This window comes from Nipponia nippon, unplaced genomic scaffold (assembly GCF_047370975.1).
Source record: "Nipponia nippon isolate SJK-2023a ecotype South Korea unplaced genomic scaffold, ASM4737097v1 scaffold_3, whole genome shotgun sequence".
Lineage (NCBI taxonomy): Eukaryota > Metazoa > Chordata > Aves > Pelecaniformes > Threskiornithidae > Nipponia > Nipponia nippon.
In genome coordinates, this window is record NW_028262347.1 from 103,961,054 (window position 1) to 103,980,168 (window position 19,115).

Here is a 19,115-nt window from a genome sequence, read left to right on the forward strand (position 1 = left end):
CAAAGGATTAACCCAGGGCTTACTTAGTTCTGACGTTGAGTTCTTACAGCTTGATTGCATTATAAGGCAGTATTGGTGGTCTTGTTAGCGGGAATGATGTAGTGTGAGGTACTTTGGTTCAGGTTTTGTTTAACCACCTGAGATCAGGATTGAGGGTTTGAGTGTCTCAGAGCTGGAGGGGTAAGGCATACACAACTTGATATCCACAATGTCAGGCACCTGTTCCAGCCTTCTCAGGTAGGATTCAGAGGTTCTCAGCTCTATCGCTGAGAGCTACAAACGTCTTCAAAGAGGAATGTGGTAGGGTCTGTGCAGCATAACCAACTCAGCCTCAGCGCTATGTGACTGGGATGTCCAGGGTCTGGGAACGAGCAGTGCTCGCAGTTCCTGGTGTCTTGTCAGTCCTTTCAGGCAGCTTCCACAAGATGGCAATATTTGAAACAGAAAGCTCACAATTAGCAAAAACTGGACTGAGCTTGTAGTGATCGGTACTGGGGAAGCAATCTTTGGCTTGATCAGTGGACCAGGCAGGCTGCTCATGCAGGATGAGTGTGGGAAGTAGTTGCCAATGTTACTTATTTTCTTGATCAGTTTATGAGAGTGAGATACAGCTTTAACCCTGAAATTTTCCTCTTATCTTTACTCACCTCATTTCCCTCCGATCGTGAGCTTGCACAACTTTTTAATGAACAACCACCTCCTGCTTCCCTTTCAGTTTCAATATCTGAGTCCAATAGGATACATATTCTGCTTCATGTTAAAAATCCACAAAAGTTTTCTGTGTTGGCCTTTCTCCTGACCTCTGATCTGCTTGGTCCTGCTGGTGCTTGCACTGGATGTATGCGATTCAAAAGAGCAGGAGCACAGAGCCACATTTAGGGAAAGATGTTTCTCCCGAGTGCCGACTAGCACGCAGTTCTATTTTGGGTGTTGCACCTGGTTGTAATAGGACCCTGTGGCCTTTCTTTGGAGTCGAAGTCAAGCCAAAATTTGTATTTTATATGCCTTGACAATCAGAGCATTGTCAGTGTCAAGTTAAAGCTGTATGTGACATTATCGGTAGTCTTGGCCTCCTTTCCAGCTCTGAGTCTACAGTTGTTTAGGGAGCAGGAGCGGTATTTATATGTGCAAATGGCTTCTCATTATCTGTGTGACCCATACAGAGGCTGATGGCTTCAGCAGAACTGCAGGTAATACCCTGGAGGCCTTTTCAAAAAATCTGTCACCTTTTCATTGATTTTAATCAAATGAGAAAAGCACTTAGTAGACATGGAAATGAGACATTACATTTGGGTTTTGTTTCCATTACTGTCCATCCCTGGTGTCTGAGGTATTTTACCATTTTGAATTTTAGTTTTCTTTCTCATTATAGAGAACCTCCCCAGTTATGAAATTCTGAACCAGGGCTTTTTGCAGGTTTAAGACCCCTTTGGTACAGGACTGGTGTAAGGACTGCGTTCTTGCCTGTTCTGTTGAGTAATAATATAAAGTGCAATGGCTCTTTTAGCTATTCTGAAGTTGTTCCCTTTTGTTTAGTTTCACAGTCTAAACTAAAAAGAAAAAAGAACAACCCCACAGCATGTGAAAGATATTTCAAGTATAACTTAGAGATAATTTGTTTCAGTATTCCAGTAAAACATGATATTAAGCAGTAATGTAACCTATCTAATTTATTTCAGGGGACCCTCAGAAATTTTCTTGTTTAATTCCTGTTTTACTCTGAGGTCCTCTTAGTGTGACAGTCGGCAGTGGTGCTAGCGAGTGCGTGAGAAGTGCAGCAGCTTTGGCCCTGGGGCCCGACTGCAGCCAGCCGTGGGGTGGGGAAGGCAGGAGTGGCTGGGCGAAGGTCCCTGCATCGCCCAGCAGTGTGAGGGATGTCAGTGGGGGGCTGTCTGCTCCTTTCCGCTTGTACAAAACCACTCAGGCAGAGTGGTGAGTAATTTCACCTGCTTTGTGCTGGTAGAGAGGAGAGCGTATGAGGAGGATGCTCAGACCCCATGTTCCCCAGCACAGACCAGCTATGCTTACTTAGCATGGTCATTACCTAGCACCATCTCCAAGGTAAGCTTTTATCCCCCCCCAGTGGCTTTCTGCTGCTCCGCAGGTCCAGCGCAGTGGTGTTTCTGCCCAGCACATTTATTGTCCAAGCCAGGGCTGCACAGCCTGCAGCAGGTGTTGGTACCTGCTCCCCGTGGGAGATGCATTTTTCTGCTGTAGACACAGCCTTCAGCTTCTGTTCTAGGGGCCAGGGAGTCTCTCCATTGACTTTGACAGCCTTTAGGTCAGGCTGCTCCGCACTGCAGCCTTTTCAGGGTCCTTTGTGAGAGCTCTTTGGCCAGCTTTCCCCTCGCTTTCACCAGAGCTGGGGCTTGGTGTGTGCAGAGGTTTTCCTTTTGGCTGGGTTGGGGAGTCCTCCCTGCTCATGGTTCTCCATTAACGTGTGGGAGCATCACTGCTGATGTGTGCCCTTCTCTGAGGGGATACCAATTTGTCTGTCTTGGCTGTCTTGTCTGTCTGTTAGTCTGTTCTGCTTAGCTTTCTCTTTGCTTATGTAGTCCTTTAACTCCCACCAGAAAGGTATGGAAGAAGACGCACAAACAAGAGCTGCAATGACATGCTGATGACACTTGACATTGCTAGGAGCAGGGAGAGCCCTATTGAGTAGCCCCAGCATCTTTCTCAGGGCTTTTCTAGGCTCTTAACATAGAACCTTTTTCTGATATTCTTGCAAACCTCTGGTGCTCTTTAGATCCATCCTCAAACTCCGTATGAGGTGGAAACAGTGGCCAGCTGTGCTTCAGACTGACAGTACTGCATATTTTTATAGTCTGTAGACATGGAGACATAGACACTTAAGCACCTGCTTAAGTTTATTCACTTAACTTTATTCACTACTAAGTTTATTAACTTAACTTTATTCACTACAAAGGACGTAGTGTGACTGAGGGGGTAGGATTTGAGTTGTCCTCATGGATTGTGAATACTTGGTCACTTTTAATCTCCAGCAGCAGAAGGGCTGGCTCAGTGTTTTGGGGGAACCTCTGTGTTTTACACTTTGGAGCTGTGCCCCACACTCGCTGATTCCTCAGCCACCTCTGGCACCTGGAGCCACTGCTGTAGGTAGTACATAGGCTTCCTGAACCCGTGTTTGAAGAGCATTTGGACCTATAACACCTTTTTTTTTTTTCTTTATTCTCTTCTCTCCCTGCAAGAATAATGTAAGGGGTTTTTTGTTGTTGTTGTTTTTTGTGTTTCTTTTTTTTTTAAAAAAAAAGCTATCTAGGCCATGCTATCACGGTCACTTGTCTGAAGCAGTGGGGTGGTACATTTACAGCCTAAAATTATAGGATCTGACCTGGTCAGGTTTTCATCCTGTTTGGCTAACGCTACATAGCTGCTGACTTTGGGGTGTTTCATCACCTCACTGTAGGACTCTGCTGTAGCCCTGGGAGTTAGTGCAGAGACCCCCACTGCTTTGGTAGGAGCTGCCTGGATCTCTGGAGCAGAGGCCAGAGAGGATCCACTTAGTAGTGCGTCTTGTCAGGAGCTGGGGGCTGCTAGGAGGGCAGGGGACTGCTTGGCCTCTGCCCCTGCCCAGCTGCCTCATGGAAGTCCCCGTGAGGATCCTGCCAGGAAAGGGAACGTGGCCAAGTTTCTGATGCTGGTAGACTGCACCTCCTGGTATTACACATACAAGCCTGCACCACGGAGCATTCAGAGGTAGTGCCAATTTTTTAGCTTTCAAATGACTAATTTAATTCATAGTTATTAATGCTTTTTGGAAGAAAACCTGGGCAGGGAGGTCATAAGTAATCAATGAGAAATGGACCATGTGGTCTTAGGAGCTCATGGAGCAATTCCAGCACTCAATTTATTAGTGTGGAGCAGAGAAACACTTTCGTGAATTAAAAAAAAAAAAAAAATCATTCTTGCAGCTGCCTCTCACCTCAGCCTGGAAATTGGTTTTCCCAGCTAGTTGACCACCTGAGTTAGCTCTGATCTCATCAGATTTCATGCACTATATCCAGTTGGCCTATACAATATTAAATGTCTAATTTGCCTTTTAGGGCTGATGATAGGCAGGAATGATTTCTAGAAAGCCTGTGACAATTTCAGGCTCCACAGTAAATGCTGTGAATGTGAATTCCACTGCAATTAGCCCATCCAACTTACATTTAATTTTCTCTCTATGGAAATATATATGGTAACAGAGCACTGTTTCTTACGGCAGCAATCCCAGATTCCAGCCCCAGACAGTACAGCTGACTACAAAGGAGTTGCTGTGGGGTTGGGTTGGCCTAGAGTGGGTCACAGTCCTCGAGAGAAGAGATGATTTGCTTTGATACAATGATGGCCACAGCTCCAGAGGTCCAACAGATAGTTCAGAGGAGCTTTGAGAACAGGAATTACACAGGGATGAGCTCATCACCCTGCACTGCTCCAAACTCTTTGAGCGTGCTTGGGCTGAAGGTGTCACAAACCTCTTTATCCTCTGCTTCTGCTCTGTCTCGAGATGCTGTGAGAAAGCAAGCCTTTTACTGAAGGGCATTGTTGAAATGAATAAAGAGGAGGAGGGAAAGCATAAAAATTGAGGCCTTTGGAATTTGGGTTAAAAATTGTGTTGAATGATCACAGAAGGTGGCAATGCTCCATATCTTATCCAATCCACTTTGCCAAGTAGTCCTGCAGGTAGTACAAATAACCCTATGCTAGTTCAGACATCCCATTTGCTCACAGCATGCCCCTTGCTTTCAGCAGGAGTTTGAATATGCAAAAAGTGTGCAAAACCAGGCTCCGGATACGTGAGCAACTTTCTCAGTGACCTTCCCTTTCCCTGTAAAACCTCCAACCCCAAACACCGTGATTTTCCTTGCTGTGCCCCGGGACACGCGAGTCCCTGTGAAGAGTTGTGGCTGGGGAGAGAGGCAGGGCAGAGTCCAGAAGCTTCACAGGTGGTGGTGTTTGGAGCTGGGTTTTCCAGTCAGGGCCTCCTCTGACCTGAAGCTCTGCCTCGTTGTGGGAATTAACAGAGCAGCCGAGATCCTCGCGTGGTGCAAGCTAGAGTGATTTTGATGGGGCTACATGGCATTGTGCCTTCTGAGGACCTGAGCTGGTCTTTTTTAAGAAGCAAGCAAGTTACGGTTCTCTTCTGTGTCAAAGTCATTGAGGACTTTGCTAAAAACAGCAGCAGATTCCTCTCAGCATGCTTTTGGCCTTTCAAGTTTGATGGTCTCAAGTATGTGCTTCTGTCCTTGTTTTTTTTTTTTCTCCCCTACAGGAATGCAGTATGACACTATGTACCATTTCTGGTTGTAGCGGTGTCCATAACCTTCCACTCTGATTCCCTGCTCTGAGCTGCTGTTTTGCTGTCACCTTTCTCTTGGCAGCATTCTGTGTGCTGCGGTGCAGTTGCGTTACTGTAGCCTTAATGTCTCTCGTGTAAATGAAAGACCTTGTTGTCCAAGAAGCATCGTGTTGGGGTGGGGAGGGGAAGAGTTGTTAATTTTCTTTTGTTGTCTGCACTCCATTTAATTTTTTTTAATTCTGACCGATATAACATCTGCTAAAATGTCTTCCTTATCATTTGCTTGGTGATCACACAGCCTTCCCACCATTCATTGAGAGCTGGACCAGATCTCACAGAGTCTGAAAAGAGCTATGTGGTAAGGCCACTGTTTAAATCAGATGTGTAGTCCTAGACTCTCTTCACCCAGACAGTAACACCTCAGTAGAGATAAAATGCCAGCACTATTTTTAGCGGCGAAGTAGGTACATATTTATCTACTTGCATATATTGTTTTGTTTGCAACAGAAAAGGGAAATTTAGCAATTGGAAAAACTGTCATGGCCAATGAGGAGTTGAGCTAATTGTGCTGCCAGTCCCTCAGTATAAGTTTAATGAAGCAAAATGCATGAATGGAGCGGCCCGCCTTGCATTCTTGAACTGACTTTGTAGCATTTGTAATGGTGCCACTGCATAACTAATTGCAACCTCTTATGCTGCTGCTTTTAAAAATATATGTATATGTATTTGTTACAAATCTTCAAACTAAATGCCAAATTCTTCTGTATCTTGCCTGTTTTTCCATGCTTACACCTGGATCCCTTCTGCACTCCACTACCTGGATATTTACCTGGATCTACAAATCTTTTTTTTTTTTTTTTTTTTTACTGGACTTACGTGCTGCATCTGGGATGTCCCATCTCTTCTTGTCTATATTTTCCCCTCCCTCCCCCCTGTTGACTGTCCTTTGGGTGTTCTTGGATGTCAATGCTGCCTACCACGCAGGAAGCTGTTTGCAATGAGATCATAAACATTGCAGAAAAGTCTGTTCATTACTGCAGTACTGTTTCTCAGCCTCTTGACTCTCGCCACAAGGTGACCTCTAATGACCATAAACCATCTCTCATCATTTCTCAGCAACCTCAAGCACAGCAGCAAGGAGCCAGCCCTGACAGAAGTCAAACACCACGAGACATGTAAGTCCTTTTGGCTCCCATCTCTTCCAGGGGCCTTGTCTCTGACTGGTGGTGAAGATGGTGTGAAAGCTTCAGCGTTTCAGGAGTTAAATTAGAATTATGGGAAAGTGTCAGCTTTTCTTTAAAGAACAAAAATAGCCATGTATCATCATAATGAGTAGTTTAAAACTGGGACCTTTGTGTCTGTATAGCACCTGAAACAATGACCTCATGATCCAGGACTGGGTCTCCTTTGGGCACTTGATTCATACTGGTTATGGAGACGATCTCAATGTCTTTGTATCCTGAAGCTGAAGACAAATTAATATCCACTGGCTACACCCAGCTCATATGGCATGGGTCAATGTGTTCACCCCTGTTCTTAGCTTCTCAGAGTACAGCAAGCAGTCCCAGCACCAATGCCACTTGGTGCGTGGCTGGCCAGTTCTGCAGATGAATTGATGGCCGAATGATCTGACAGACCAAGGCTGAGATTTTCAAAACTGCGTGGTAGGTTTAAATCTTGAGCTGCCATTAAGCTTGGTGGGACCTTTCCCTGATGGTAGCCTGCACTGTGTGCTGGGGACTGAAGCTCCTTAGCAGTTGGCTCCTGAAAGGAGCCTTTGCTTTCCCCTGCCCCTTTATGCAGAACGGAAAGTCTCACAGCAGCTCTGTTGTCAGTCCCCACAGGCAGCGGATCCAAGCCTCCCCAAATTTGCCCAAAGGTTGTTTCCACTCCATAAGGTTCCTTTCTGATAAATACAGGGTGGCTCTGGTGCAAGTGGTATCTCAGGGCAGCAGTCAACCTTAGATTCTGTTTGCACTATACCTCCTCAGCCATGATTTATCCAGCAACCTTAGTGCAGTAGAGTAGGCAGTATCTTTTTCTGAAGTCCTTCACTGTGCCATTTCGTCATTCATGGCCCTGCCTGTGTGCCTGGGCAAGGGAACAGATGTCTCATTTAGCCCAGGAATGAGTATATCCAGGTTTTGGCTTGCATTCAGTAGGGTGTCTACACTCATGGTCTCTAGGTGCTATACATTAGGAAGACTCTGGATGTTACAGTCTATGGAGACATCTATACGGCAAAAAGGAAACGGAAGCTCTCCACATATCCCACACAGTGCAGGCCTGCCACTTTTTACTGCCATGGCCTTGTGACAACAGCCAGTTTAATGCAGTTGGCTTCCACCTCTCAAATGGAAAACACAGATCCAGACTGCATTGAAGACCATATAATAGGAATTAGAAAAGGGAAGGGAGACGTATCCTTCTGAAGGGATGTCAGGGAAATCCAATGGCTAACGTGCAGTATCTTTCTGGTTTTAGAGTTAGCTACCAAGCCCTCTACAGCTACACTCCTCAGAACGATGATGAGCTGGAACTGAGGGATGGTGACATTGTCGATGTCATGGAGAAATGTGACGACGGCTGGTTTGTGGGTGAGTGTGACACTTGCATGTCAGCAGAGCTTTTTGAGACGCAGATGAGCAATTTTGCAGAGCATCTCAAGTTGCTTTCATTTGCGGGGTCAAAATGGTGGAAAAAAAAAATCAGCTCAACTTTTGTCATAATTTCTCATCTTTTCCTACCAAGAATGCTAAAATTAGGGTGCAGGGTGGTGGAGCTTTGTTCTCCTTGCTAGGTCTCTAGTTTTTCCTTTTTTCTCTCTTAATTTCCCTGTTCCCCTCTTCCTCCTGATCCTTCTTGCTCACACAGATGGCAGAGCAACAGAGGGAACCAAAGAAAGCTGGATTTCTGTAGCTTTTCCAAAGCTGAGGGAGCCATGGCAAGTTACAGAAAGTGGCAAGAAAGAGACGAAGGGAACACATGGATGGGAGTTGCAGTCCCTGAAAATCCAGCCTCATCTGTAGATGTATGTTTAGCAAAATCGAGCCCTTTACCTTCAAAGAATGCAAGTCTGGACAGTGTTCTCCATCTCAACACTGCAAATCTAGGCTTGTTATCTCTTCTGAAGGGAGATTAGCTCATTTACACTGATAGGAGCTTGGCTCTTAGCCTATAGGCCTAGGAGCTTTCACCAGCACCTTTTTAAGTGTTAAAAGGGAAGACCAAAGATGATTAGTAGCAGAACTAGTTGTGATCTTGTCTATACCAAGAGGCTCTTTGACCGGGACCTCTATTTAGTTTTAGAAAGCAATGCCTGCAGATTGCCACCTTTTTAAACCCCTAAGCTTTCCTTGCATGGCTCCATCTTACTCTGGCTTCCTTGTGTTTGATTTTGCGACAGGTACGTCCAGGAGAACAAGGCAATTCGGCACCTTCCCAGGCAACTACGTGAAGCTTCTGTACCTGTAAAATAACAGTGATCCCACCGTGACAGTGATGGGGGTTGTTTTCCAGATGGTGTTTTTAAACAGTGAAGAAACAGACAGTTTATGAATGTAATAGACAAGAGATGAGACGTGTTAGGAGGATGTGGTTATGTGGTACAGTATTGATTTGAATGTGTAGCCCTGCTTCCACGGATTCAGGGTGTGATTTGTTTGCTGAAGAAGAGACAGTTTCTAGTTTACAGTGCTGCCTTTGTGTATTCCTCTCCCCTCCCCAGCAAGAGTTCTGGTGATAATCTTAATTTGTATGGAGTACTTACCTCTGAGAAGGCTTCAGGGAAGCACACGGTATAGGTTTTGTTTGTGTGTTGAGGTAGGGTAGTGCTTTGGGGCAGTATGCAGCCTTGCAGCTGCTCCCTTTCACTGGCAAGGTTCAGGGAGGCCCAGCTCTCTGCCCGGTTTCTGCCTCGCTGAAGACTCACTTTGCTCTGCCTTCAACTTCCATAGAAAACCCTTCCTTCATGTCATGCACCTTAAGGCCCAGCAGAGGCAGAGGACAGCTGATATGGTTAAACTGCAGAGCTCTGTGTGGAAAAGGAGTTTGGGACTGGTGGTTTAATCCAGAGAGGTCAGCCAAAGCATAATGCAAGTGCGCAAAAATCCCAAACCCTTTAATAACGTATTACCTATCTCTGCAGGGTTTTTTTCTTTTGTGCAGGGTGTGTGTGTGTGTGAGTGTATTGTGTGCATCAAAACGAACTGAGTCCTGTTTTTTAAAGGGAAATCAGCCCGGCTTTGACATTTATCTGCACAAAGAACAGAACCAATAAACAGAACATCCGTGAGAGCAAATCCTGTTTATGAGTCCTACGGCCGTTCACTTTCTCTGCTCCTCCTGCCCTGTTGCTGGCCCTAAAGGATCACATGCTTCTCAAAGCATACCCTTTGGGATGAAGACTTTGCTTCTTTTCCGGCATTAAATCTTAGAGGCTCTGATAAATCTGAGCAACATATCACTGAGGGTGCCTTTTTTTTTTTTTTTTTTTTCCTTTTTGGTTACAGTATCGATGGTAGGTCTCAAATAAATACATGCATTTTGGCTGCCTCTTAGTCATACAAAAAGGTCTGATCAGTTTGGAAAGCTGTTCCCAGCAGTTATTACCAGTTACATAGATTTGTATTTCCTTGAGGAAAAAAAAACATGGCTTGGCTGTATGCTTGCCTGTAAATCCACTATGAATACTCTTTTGATAGACATTTTGTTATTAAGAAAAAGCATAAACAAAACCGGTTCTATCAGACTCTGCTTCCTACAGTTACCATACAAATAGCAAAGGGTTAGATTGCTATTTTGTCATAAGCCGTATTTAATAATATAAAATGCCTATTTTTATGCTGATGCTTTTATACAGATTTATTAAGAGTAACTACTACTAACTGTTAGCACGACTTGCAATGTTTTGATAAACTAGCCATGCTCCTGGGTTTGAAATCAAGTAGGCTTGTCTTCCGCCTAGGTCAGTGGAAGAGAAGACTCACTGTCTCAGAAGTTTGACTGTAAATATGTATATTTAACTTTGTACAGACAATGTACTTACCTTGTATAGAAAAATAATTTAAACACATTGAGTGAAGGGAGGAAAAAAAAGGCAGTTGTGAAAGGTTGGGATTTTTTTCCACTTTTATTTAAATTACGGAATTCCATGTATGTTCACGTAAAGAGTTTCAGCACAAAATATCTATTATGAAAGGGTTTCAGATATGACACAAAGTACCACTGTTTCTTTTCTGCAGGAGATACCTTTAATCCTGCATCTTATTTATGGGTTTGTTTTTCTGCTTTGGGTTTGCCCTCCAGTTATTTGCAGCAATATTTAGGCCTGTTGCTAAGATTGGATAACACCAAATTAATCTATCCAGCAAAGTAACATGATGATACTGACTGTATATAACATACTCATTTAAAGGTTTATTTTTTGTTCTTGCTCTTGCCATTTTAAGTCACACACACACACACACACACACACACACACACACACACACACAAACCGCAACTTATTTTTGTGTTGATTTTTTTGTTTCTTATTGCAGTGGATTACTATTTGACAATTAATAAATGGAATTATTGAATTACTATTGTGTTCCTTGTACAAATTATTAAATAAAGTCTATTCCCACTCTTCCTGTAGCAATGCACTTTTGTACTGGTGCCCCTCTGTGGCTGTCTTTGGCTGTGTCCACACTGAGCGGTAGGTGTCTGCCATGGGCTTCCCAAGCATCCTGCACCTGAGGATCCTGCTCGTGACTTGGCCTGACCTCACCGGTTCTCCCACCTGAGCCACAGGAAGGCTGTGACTTTTTCTTGAAGAAACCAAGATATAGAAGCAGAGAAAAAGCTGGTTTCCATCCAGATCTCACTGTAATGCGGGGTCAGGGTGCAGCCACTGTGGCATGCAGGCAGACATGGGAGTGCAGGAACACACCCAAGCCCCCTGGTTTACAGAGGGTCTTTGTGAGTCTCTCTCAGATAAGAAGACCACACAGGTTAAGTAGGACAAGACACCCCAAATGCCACCCTCTATGGGAAGGGATGTCAGTTGATGTTGGGTTTACATCTGCATTTTTAACCCTGACTTGGGTCAAAGGCCATAAGACACTGACTTCTGCAGTAGTTGCACTCTTGACCAGGCAGGTATGGCTGCAGCACTAGTTCAAGGCGTTTGTGCAAGGCCTGTGACGAACACATCACGTCTCCCAGCCCTGCAGCAGGAGAGCTAGCTGGGGCTTTTTGGATGTGCCTCATGTAGGAACAGTTCCCGCAGGAGCAGAGTGAGGGAAGGCCAGAGCTGAGCTGCCTGGGTGGGCTCACTGGGGCTCAGTAGCGCACAAGTACCCCAAAAGCGCACCCTGCACCTCCACACATCTGGCTCCTGCACGCTGCTTTCGGGGGGCTGTGCCCACCCCGAAGGCTGGTCTTTTGCGAGGAGTTTTAACTTCCTTGAGACCTCCACCTCGGACTGAGCCAAAATTGGGCAACGGATTCAAACTCTGCCGTGATGCGACCGGATGGCCAGGCAGACAGATAGACATCGTGGCTGCATTTGCAATGATTTTAGGAAGTCAAATTATAAACAAGCCAATCCTCAGACCAAACTAACAAGACAGCAAAAGCCTCACGCTATTTTACATGTCCTTAGAAATCACATAGACATAAGCCCATTTTTCTGTTTCGTAGGTTATCTTATAAACAAAGCAAAAGGGCAGCCTGACCACCGCTTTGCTGCAGTCACTAGCATCGCTAGCCCTTGCTTTACGGTGCTGTGGCCAGGGAGGGGAGAAAGAGGGACTGACCTATAGCTATCCCACCTCGATATTTACTGATGTCGCTCTCTATCCTAATATACGTGGTAAGGAACAAGCTAGAGATGCTTTTGTGACTGCAGAAGCTGGGTGTGCAGAGAGGGGAAGAGGACCCAGCAGTGTGTCACAGGCCTCTGGCAATCCTCCACACCTGGGGGAAAGGAGCTCTCAGTGTCACTTCCTTCGCTGCCACGAGATGTGTAACAATGTGGTGGAAGAACTACGGCTCTCTGGTAGAGATGAGATTAATAGTCCAGATGCGCGTACCTTGGAAGGAAATAACCCGTGAAATGACAAGTTAATGCAGGAAAAGGGAGGAAGCCAAGAAAGGGGATTACAGAGGCAAAGGCGTGCCTTGCGATGGGATCATTCATGGCTGCGTCTTGTAGGGCCAGCACCTGGGTGATGCACCTCACCCCCACTTGCTGACTGCTCCGCACTCCCTGGCGGTAGCTGAATCCCAGCTGATAAGCCCATACAGAAGAATTCCTTCTTTTGTTGGTGGTACCACCCCTAAGGGGCTAGAGGTAAACAAAACTGCATAAACAAGTGACAAATCAGAGCTAAATTAGGGGAAAGGTAATACATTTCCCAGGCTCCGCCCTCACTCATCAGCTCCCAGCTGGGAAACTGCACACAACGCCACTTATTTCCATCGCCTCCATTAGGTTTCAGAGTTAACACCCCACGGGGCTGGAGCAGAACGAGCCATACTTGCCCGGGAGATGCCGCACCGGGGCAGTCTCGCAGGCGGTTGCCCGCCGGTGCCTTGCTCTGCAGCCGTCCCGCCTTCCGACCGCGGTCAGCTCCGGCGGCGGCAGCGGCGCGGCTCCGCCGGTGGGGGGTGGGACGGGGCAGGAGACGGTCGGGGTTTCCGAAGACCGAAATTCTCGTCCTCCGGCAGCGGCTCGGCCCGGCGAACCTCTCCCGGGAGGGCTCCAGCTCAAAGCGCGGCGGTGCCCGGGCAGCTCTGCCCGCGAGGCGCGACAGCCAGCCCGCCCCCGGCGGGGCCCGGCAGCCGCGGGGCGGGGCCGGCGGGGCGGGGCGGGGCCGGGCCGGGCCGGTGCCGGCGGCGGGGCTGCCGGGCGTCCCGCGAGGTGCAGCCGCGCACATGGGGACACACCGCATCGTGCTGTCGGGCCCCGGGCCCTGGGGCTTCCGCCTGGTGGGCGGCCGGGACTTCGAGCAGCCCCTCACCATCTCCCGGGTAGGGCGCGGCGGCGGCGGCTCGGGGGGGCGGCCGGTGCTGTGGGTCGGGGCCGCCCGGGATGGGCTCGGCTCGGCGGCGGGTCCGGGACCGGGTCCGGGTCCGGGGGAGGCTGGGGCTGGCGGGTGGCTGGTGGTGCAAAGGCAGGGTTGGTGGCACAGCGGTGGCGGGGGGGGAATCTTTTCTTTTTCTCCCCCCTCTCTATTTTTTTTTCAATGTTTATGGAGAAATCCGTAATGGCCCACGCAGCTCCTTAACCTGGCTTTGACCGGAGTCTTCCCTTCTTACCGACCCTCCCTCCTCAGTTTGTCCGTAGCAAACCCCTTCCCGCAAGCAGAGGGAATCCTCTCTGCTCCCGCCAGCCCGTAACTTGGGTTTTGCAGCCCATCCTATGGGAAAGTGGTGTTGAATGCTCCCCTGCTTTTGTTTGCCATGTATAGTTAAAAGAAAAGCCTTTGTTTACAGAAGCCATATTAACCTATGTTAAGTGCCTCTGCCTGTTGCTGTTATAAGTCTTACCCCCGCTTAAAGAAAAATTAGTAAAGAAATGACAATTAAAGTTTCACATCCCAACAGTTTTAGCGGTGTAACTTGATTTGCCCTCCTCTGCTCCAGCGTTTGCCTGTAAAGCGTCAGGGTTCAGTTCCAGCTGCCTCACTTTTCTGTCCACGTACCCACCTGCGCCCAAGCGTCGCTGTGCGCAGGTGCTCCCGCCCCGCTGCCGCCTGCTCCTGGCAGGGAGCTGGGCCCTGCCCCGAGCCGCTCACTGCAGACCCATAAAAAGCAAGGGCAGGTGCGTGCCCGTCCCTTCCTGCGCGGGGGCAATAAACCCCAAAATCCCTGTCCCTTCGTGGCTTTGCGTGGGGTGCGCTGTTCAGCGTCTTGTTGGGGCTGGCCGCTGGCCTCCCTCTAGGCGAGAAGGAATTGCTCCAATTTCCAGCAATCCTGCAAACCAGCGGCGTCCGATGAGCCCCTGGCAGCTCTGGCCTCTGCCGCCACCTTTGCGTGGCTTTGAAGTCCCCATGGGCCCCAGGTGAGGAAGGGCCATGGGAAGCGGGACGTACAAGAACTTGAACTTCTGTGAGCTGCCCTTAAAGAAGAACAGGATGGTGACACTTGTGATTTTTTTCTAAATACCTCCCGCCCTGTGGTCTCCTGCCATGGGGTCCTGCTGCCTGAAGGACCCTGGGTGCCACGGGGGAGGCTGCTGGCTCTGGGACCAGCAGAGCTGGCGAGTGCTGTCAAACACACAGAGGGGGGGAAGGTTATTAATTTTCTGTGTAAGCTCTTTCAATTACAGTAATAATGCCTCATTCTTCTAAAGCATTTTTTGGACATGAAAGCAGCTTTAGCGTAAGGGAAGTGATATTTACTTCATTGTTATTGTAATTGTGCAGTTTCCTTCCAGCGAAAGGCCCTCAGGCAGAAGTATGTCTGAAGTCCTACCTCGCTGCTCTTACCTCTTCTCGTCGCCTTTGTCAGTGCTTATGGGTACATACCAAGGGACATAGATCAGCAAAGCGGCAAAAATAACCACCTCATGAGAAACTGTGACCCTGTAGACTAAAATGTAATAAAATAACCTCTCTGGTGGCGGTGACGTAAATGCTGACAATTGGCAGCTCTTATCACGGCTTTCTCTTGTGGCCCCTCTGACATTTTTAATTTCCCCTCCAAGATTTCAAGCCATTAATCTTTCCTGTAGTTCCGCTCCTAAGGCTCCTGGGCTCGTCCCCTTGGCTCAGGAAAAAAGGTCTCAGCAAATCCTTCCTTCACCATGTAAAAAAAGATCTGGTCCTGTTTTAAAGAGTCTGATCCTCCTTGTGTGGTGACTTTATGGGGCTATAACTTCATTTTTCTTCTTGCTTATTGCATTTGGCACTTGTGCTCTGACCAGAGAGCATTTCTGGGCGTGGAGCCCCCCCTCTTCTCACAGGATGGGGCAAGCTCTGTCAGCAGCATCTGCCAAGGGTTATGAGGGCCTTGGTCCCACTGAGGTGTGAGATGGGTGGGCTACCTGAGGGGAATGAGAGGGTGGGGAGGCTGTAGCCTGTGATGAGAGCATCGCCCTGGGAGCAGGGGAGAATGCGGCCGTCCCTCCCCAGCACTGTTACGTGTTTGCTTTGTGCTGCAGCAGGTAGGCTGTAGGTCCATGGCACAGATGTGCTCGTGGGGAGCGTTGTTCGCGGTGGTGCGCAGGGCTGGGCTGCCCGCCCCGGGGCAGGCGTGCATCCTTGATTGCATGGGGAGCAGCACTGTCCTGCCGCTGCCAGCTGGGAGCGCCGCAATTTGTGTGTGCTACGTGGGGGACAAGCCCCCTCCCGTGTGGCCAGTGGACCCTGGCTCTGCCTCATCCAGGGCTGCCCATCCCATTGATGCACTGATGGGGTCACCCTGCAGCTCCAGGCCTGTGCTGGCATGGTGGGGTGCCAGGAGAGAGACACCCATCCAGTCATGGGCCTGAACTGGGTGTCTTGCAGCTCTCATTGAACCAAGGTGCCTAAATTCAGCCTGTGTTGCCTGCTCAGATTTGGCTTCTGGCAGCGTTGTCCTCATGGTGAGCTCTTGAGCTTGTCTTGGTATTTATGGCCCTCATCACCATTATACCTCAGCTCCTTACTACTAGTGGCTTTTGGTTTCTCAGGCTCCCCTCTGACGCAGGGGGAGTTTATCCCCGTCGTGCTGGTGGGAGGCAGCACCGTGTGAGTTGCCAAGGCAGCTTGTTCCCCAGGGCGGAGTCATTGGAGTTTGGTGCTGCAGTCCGGGCTCCAAGACAGGTGAGGAGCACCAGTGCCATGAATGTGGGAGCCAGCAGAGCAGCCTGCCAGGCTTCTGACTGGCAGCTGCTGCGTGGCACCAATGGCCAGTTGTGCCTTAGGAGAGCAGAAGATGAAACATTATGGTATTTCCACAGCTGCTCTTATCTTTTGTCACTGCCCTACCCCCCCTTTCCACTTGAACTATGTGTTCAAAACTGCTTTGGGCTCAAATAGATGATGAGTATCTTCTCGTGCAAATGCTTCTGGTTTCTCAGTTGTGTTGGACCAGTCTTCCCGGTGAGAGACAAGCGTGGGGATTTCACAAATGCTGCGTGTGAGACTTTCTTGTGGAGTCCCCAGTCTCTTCTGGAGGGATGCTTCACAGATGTTTCTGGTTTGTGTTTATTTTTAAAACTGCAGGGTTATGGTGGACACTTTATTACAGTCTTTGTTCAGAAAAAAACCTTCTATTGATCAGTGTAATGAACCCTAGACCAAAGCCTGCTGGATTGCCTTGTGGGAGTAGGAGGGACCCTTGTCTTTGTCACCCTTTGGATGATACCATGCAATGAGTCAATGGGGTAGGGCTTTTCCCAAATCCTTTCTGAGCTGTGGATGGATGTGCTGCAGGATAACAGTGTCTGTGGAGCTGCCCTGTGCACAGGGTAGTTCCTAGTCAAATCCCTGTGAGACTGGTGGAGGAAGCAAGCAACGTGTTGCATGAGGAGACATGCCGATGAAGTGGAGCGGGCTGAAAGTAGCGCAGCTGATAGACCCCGTCCCCCTCCATCCCTCAGGTAACATGAGCTATTTCCTGTTTGGCTGCGTTTAATTTTGATAAACATTGGGGATTTCTGTTTCCAGTTGAATATATACATGGAACTGTTGGATAAACCTTGTTCTTGAGGTGATTTTTGTGGTTTGTGCTAGTGGTGTGTTGATCTTGAACATCTGACCTAAAATACAGGCAGAGGGGGGTTTTGCTTTACGTTTTGTCATGTCAGGAGCCCCCAGCCCCATTAAGGAGGGGAATCTGGCAAAGTCTGTGAAACAGGCCAAAGCTGGTGCGCTTCTGGAGCTACATTTTGTTATGAAACTGAGCATTTTCCCAATGAAAAAGGGGTTTCAAGACAGTCTGGTTCTGCAAATATATTAAAAAGATGAAATCTCAGCATTGTGCCTGTTGCTGATTTCAACCACAGTAACATGAATTCATCCCTGTTTAGTCTGTTTTATCTATTCATGATATTTTAAAAGCTCAGGATTTATAGCAAGTACAGAATTGGAAGATAATCAGGTATTTCTTGGGTTTGGGGTGTTTTGGTTTTTTTTAAGCATGGCCCTCTGAGACAGTTCTAGTAACTTACAACTTGATTTAGTGATAAAACCAGACTTGATAGTCCAAAATCAGGCACGGGACCGAATGCCGTGGTGTGAGAAGACATCGGGTTTGACTTTGGTACTGGCTGATGTCCTTACCCCTGCTTTCAGCCGGTCACCCTGTTAGGAAGCAGCTGAGCAAAGGTATCACGAACCACTGGTGAGAGAAAGCCCCAGTGGTACAGGACACCTTGCTAACGGGCATCTCTTGTGGGGGCTGAGCCGCTCAGCGGGACAAGCGTGGCAGTGGCCGCGTGGAGACCGTCCTCCTTCTGGACTGTGCTGGGGCTCAGCTGTGTGGTACAAGTGCCTGCCTGGGCAGCCGGGCTGCAGCATCTTCCCTGGATGGAAAGAAAGAAAAAAAAACTGCGGCCACGGTCTGAGACACAGGGAGAGCCGAGGCTGGATGGGAGGCTTCCATGCCTGGAGGGCTGGAATGCCTCCCCCTCTGCCAAAGGAAACATGGCCCATGGTGGATGTGATAGGATGTAGGGTTGGGCTTGCTTTCTTCCTCAGCCCGGGGAGCCTTGGCTGATCCCTGCTGTGCACACCTATGACTGGAGTTCCTCTGCTGCCCGGCCCAGGTTTTGTGCCCGTAACTGCAAATACACCAGCGTTACACTTGGCTCTTGTTCTGAGGCTGGCTTGGTAGAGGGAGCCAGCTGGGGAAAGCTGCTGGGGTTTATAGGAAGGTGAATGTGGCTTTACGTTTCCTGCACTGATGTTTTCTCTTGCACTGCTGCTCCTGGCTGCCGGGTGGGGTGGGGGCTGCAGCGGCGCCAGCCCTGCCATGCCATGCAGAGCTGCACATAAACCGGTCATTAGGGTCACCTGCCAAGAGCTTCTGGCTCTCCAGAAGTAGGTGGGTTGATGTTTAGAGGGCAGCGCAATGCCTTGTGCATTTGCTGCTGGCGGGAGTCCTGTCTCGTCTCTCTGAGCGTGTGGGGTATGGAGAGCACAGGTTCACATCCCTAGTAATGCCCCTACAGACTTCAAAGTCAGCCTGAACCCTGGCAGCTTTTCAGGCAGCTGCTGAGGCTGGACAAGCCTGGGCTTCAAAGATACAAACAGCTGCTGAGGACAGGAAAGGACTTTGCTGATCTACCTGATTGCTGGCATTCGGATGAGAAGAAATCGTCCTTAATTGTAGCAAGTGGAAAGCAGCAGAATTTTCTCGCAGTAAAGGCAGAGCACTTTGGGGCACAGGACAAGCTTGATCTTTTCCAGCACTGTTTCCTGAGTCTGGGGGACAGTTTTATCTTTAGAAAAACATTTAAAAGAATCAGGATACTAATCAAACACCTTCTGCCAGAGTTACGTGCAGGAGCAGTACCCTTGCCTCTCCTAGGAGCCAGAGCTATATTTTCTGCAGTTCACCTTTTCAGACCAATTTGCCACGAGTTGTGCGGTAGCTTGATGTCACCAAACTTCAGAGTACCATTTTCTCCATCCCTCTTCTTTGCATCCAGCATCATTTGGTGGGCTACATCTAGCCCACCTTGTTCTTCATGAGTTCTCCAAGGAACCGAGAGAGAGAACTTCACGTCGGGAGGGGATGTACCAGCCTAATCCTATGTGAGAGCTTTAAGCCCCAGAACTTAAATTGACAAAGGTAGATGTTGGACTTCTTGGGAGAAAGACAGTCCTTTTTGTTC

The 19,115-nt window shown here is 48.4% G+C and overlaps 2 protein-coding genes across 28 annotated transcripts in view; both read left to right on the plus strand.

Annotated features, from left to right (window-relative positions):
- The window catches only part of SORBS1 (sorbin and SH3 domain containing 1), an 81,099-nt gene extending 70,165 nt beyond the window's left edge, over positions 1-10,934 (plus strand). For 16 of the 25 annotated variants that reach the window (XM_087763914.1, XM_087763919.1, XM_087763921.1 and 13 more), the window contains 3 exons: positions 6,422-6,480; positions 7,790-7,902; positions 8,712-10,934. In XM_087763914.1, the coding sequence (XP_087620040.1) occupies positions 6,422-6,480; positions 7,790-7,902; positions 8,712-8,779 (240 nt within the window). In that variant the 3' untranslated portion in view covers positions 8,780-10,934. Of the gene's footprint in view, positions 1-5,603; positions 5,664-6,289; positions 6,481-7,789; positions 7,903-8,711 lie in introns of all 25 variants that reach the window. The other 9 variants (XM_087763911.1, XM_087763909.1, XM_087763913.1 and 6 more) reach the window with 2 other exon arrangements.
- A 2,218-nt stretch (positions 10,935-13,152) lies between these two features.
- PDLIM1 (PDZ and LIM domain 1) overlaps positions 13,153-19,115 on the plus strand; it is a 45,168-nt gene continuing 39,205 nt past the window's right edge. Inside the window, exon 1 of one of the 3 annotated variants that reach the window (XM_087766325.1) lies at positions 13,153-13,321. In XM_087766325.1, the coding sequence (XP_087622451.1) occupies positions 13,226-13,321 (96 nt within the window). In that variant the 5' untranslated portion in view covers positions 13,153-13,225. The remainder of the gene's footprint in view (positions 13,322-19,115) is intronic. The other 2 variants (XM_087766324.1, XM_087766323.1) reach the window with 2 other exon arrangements.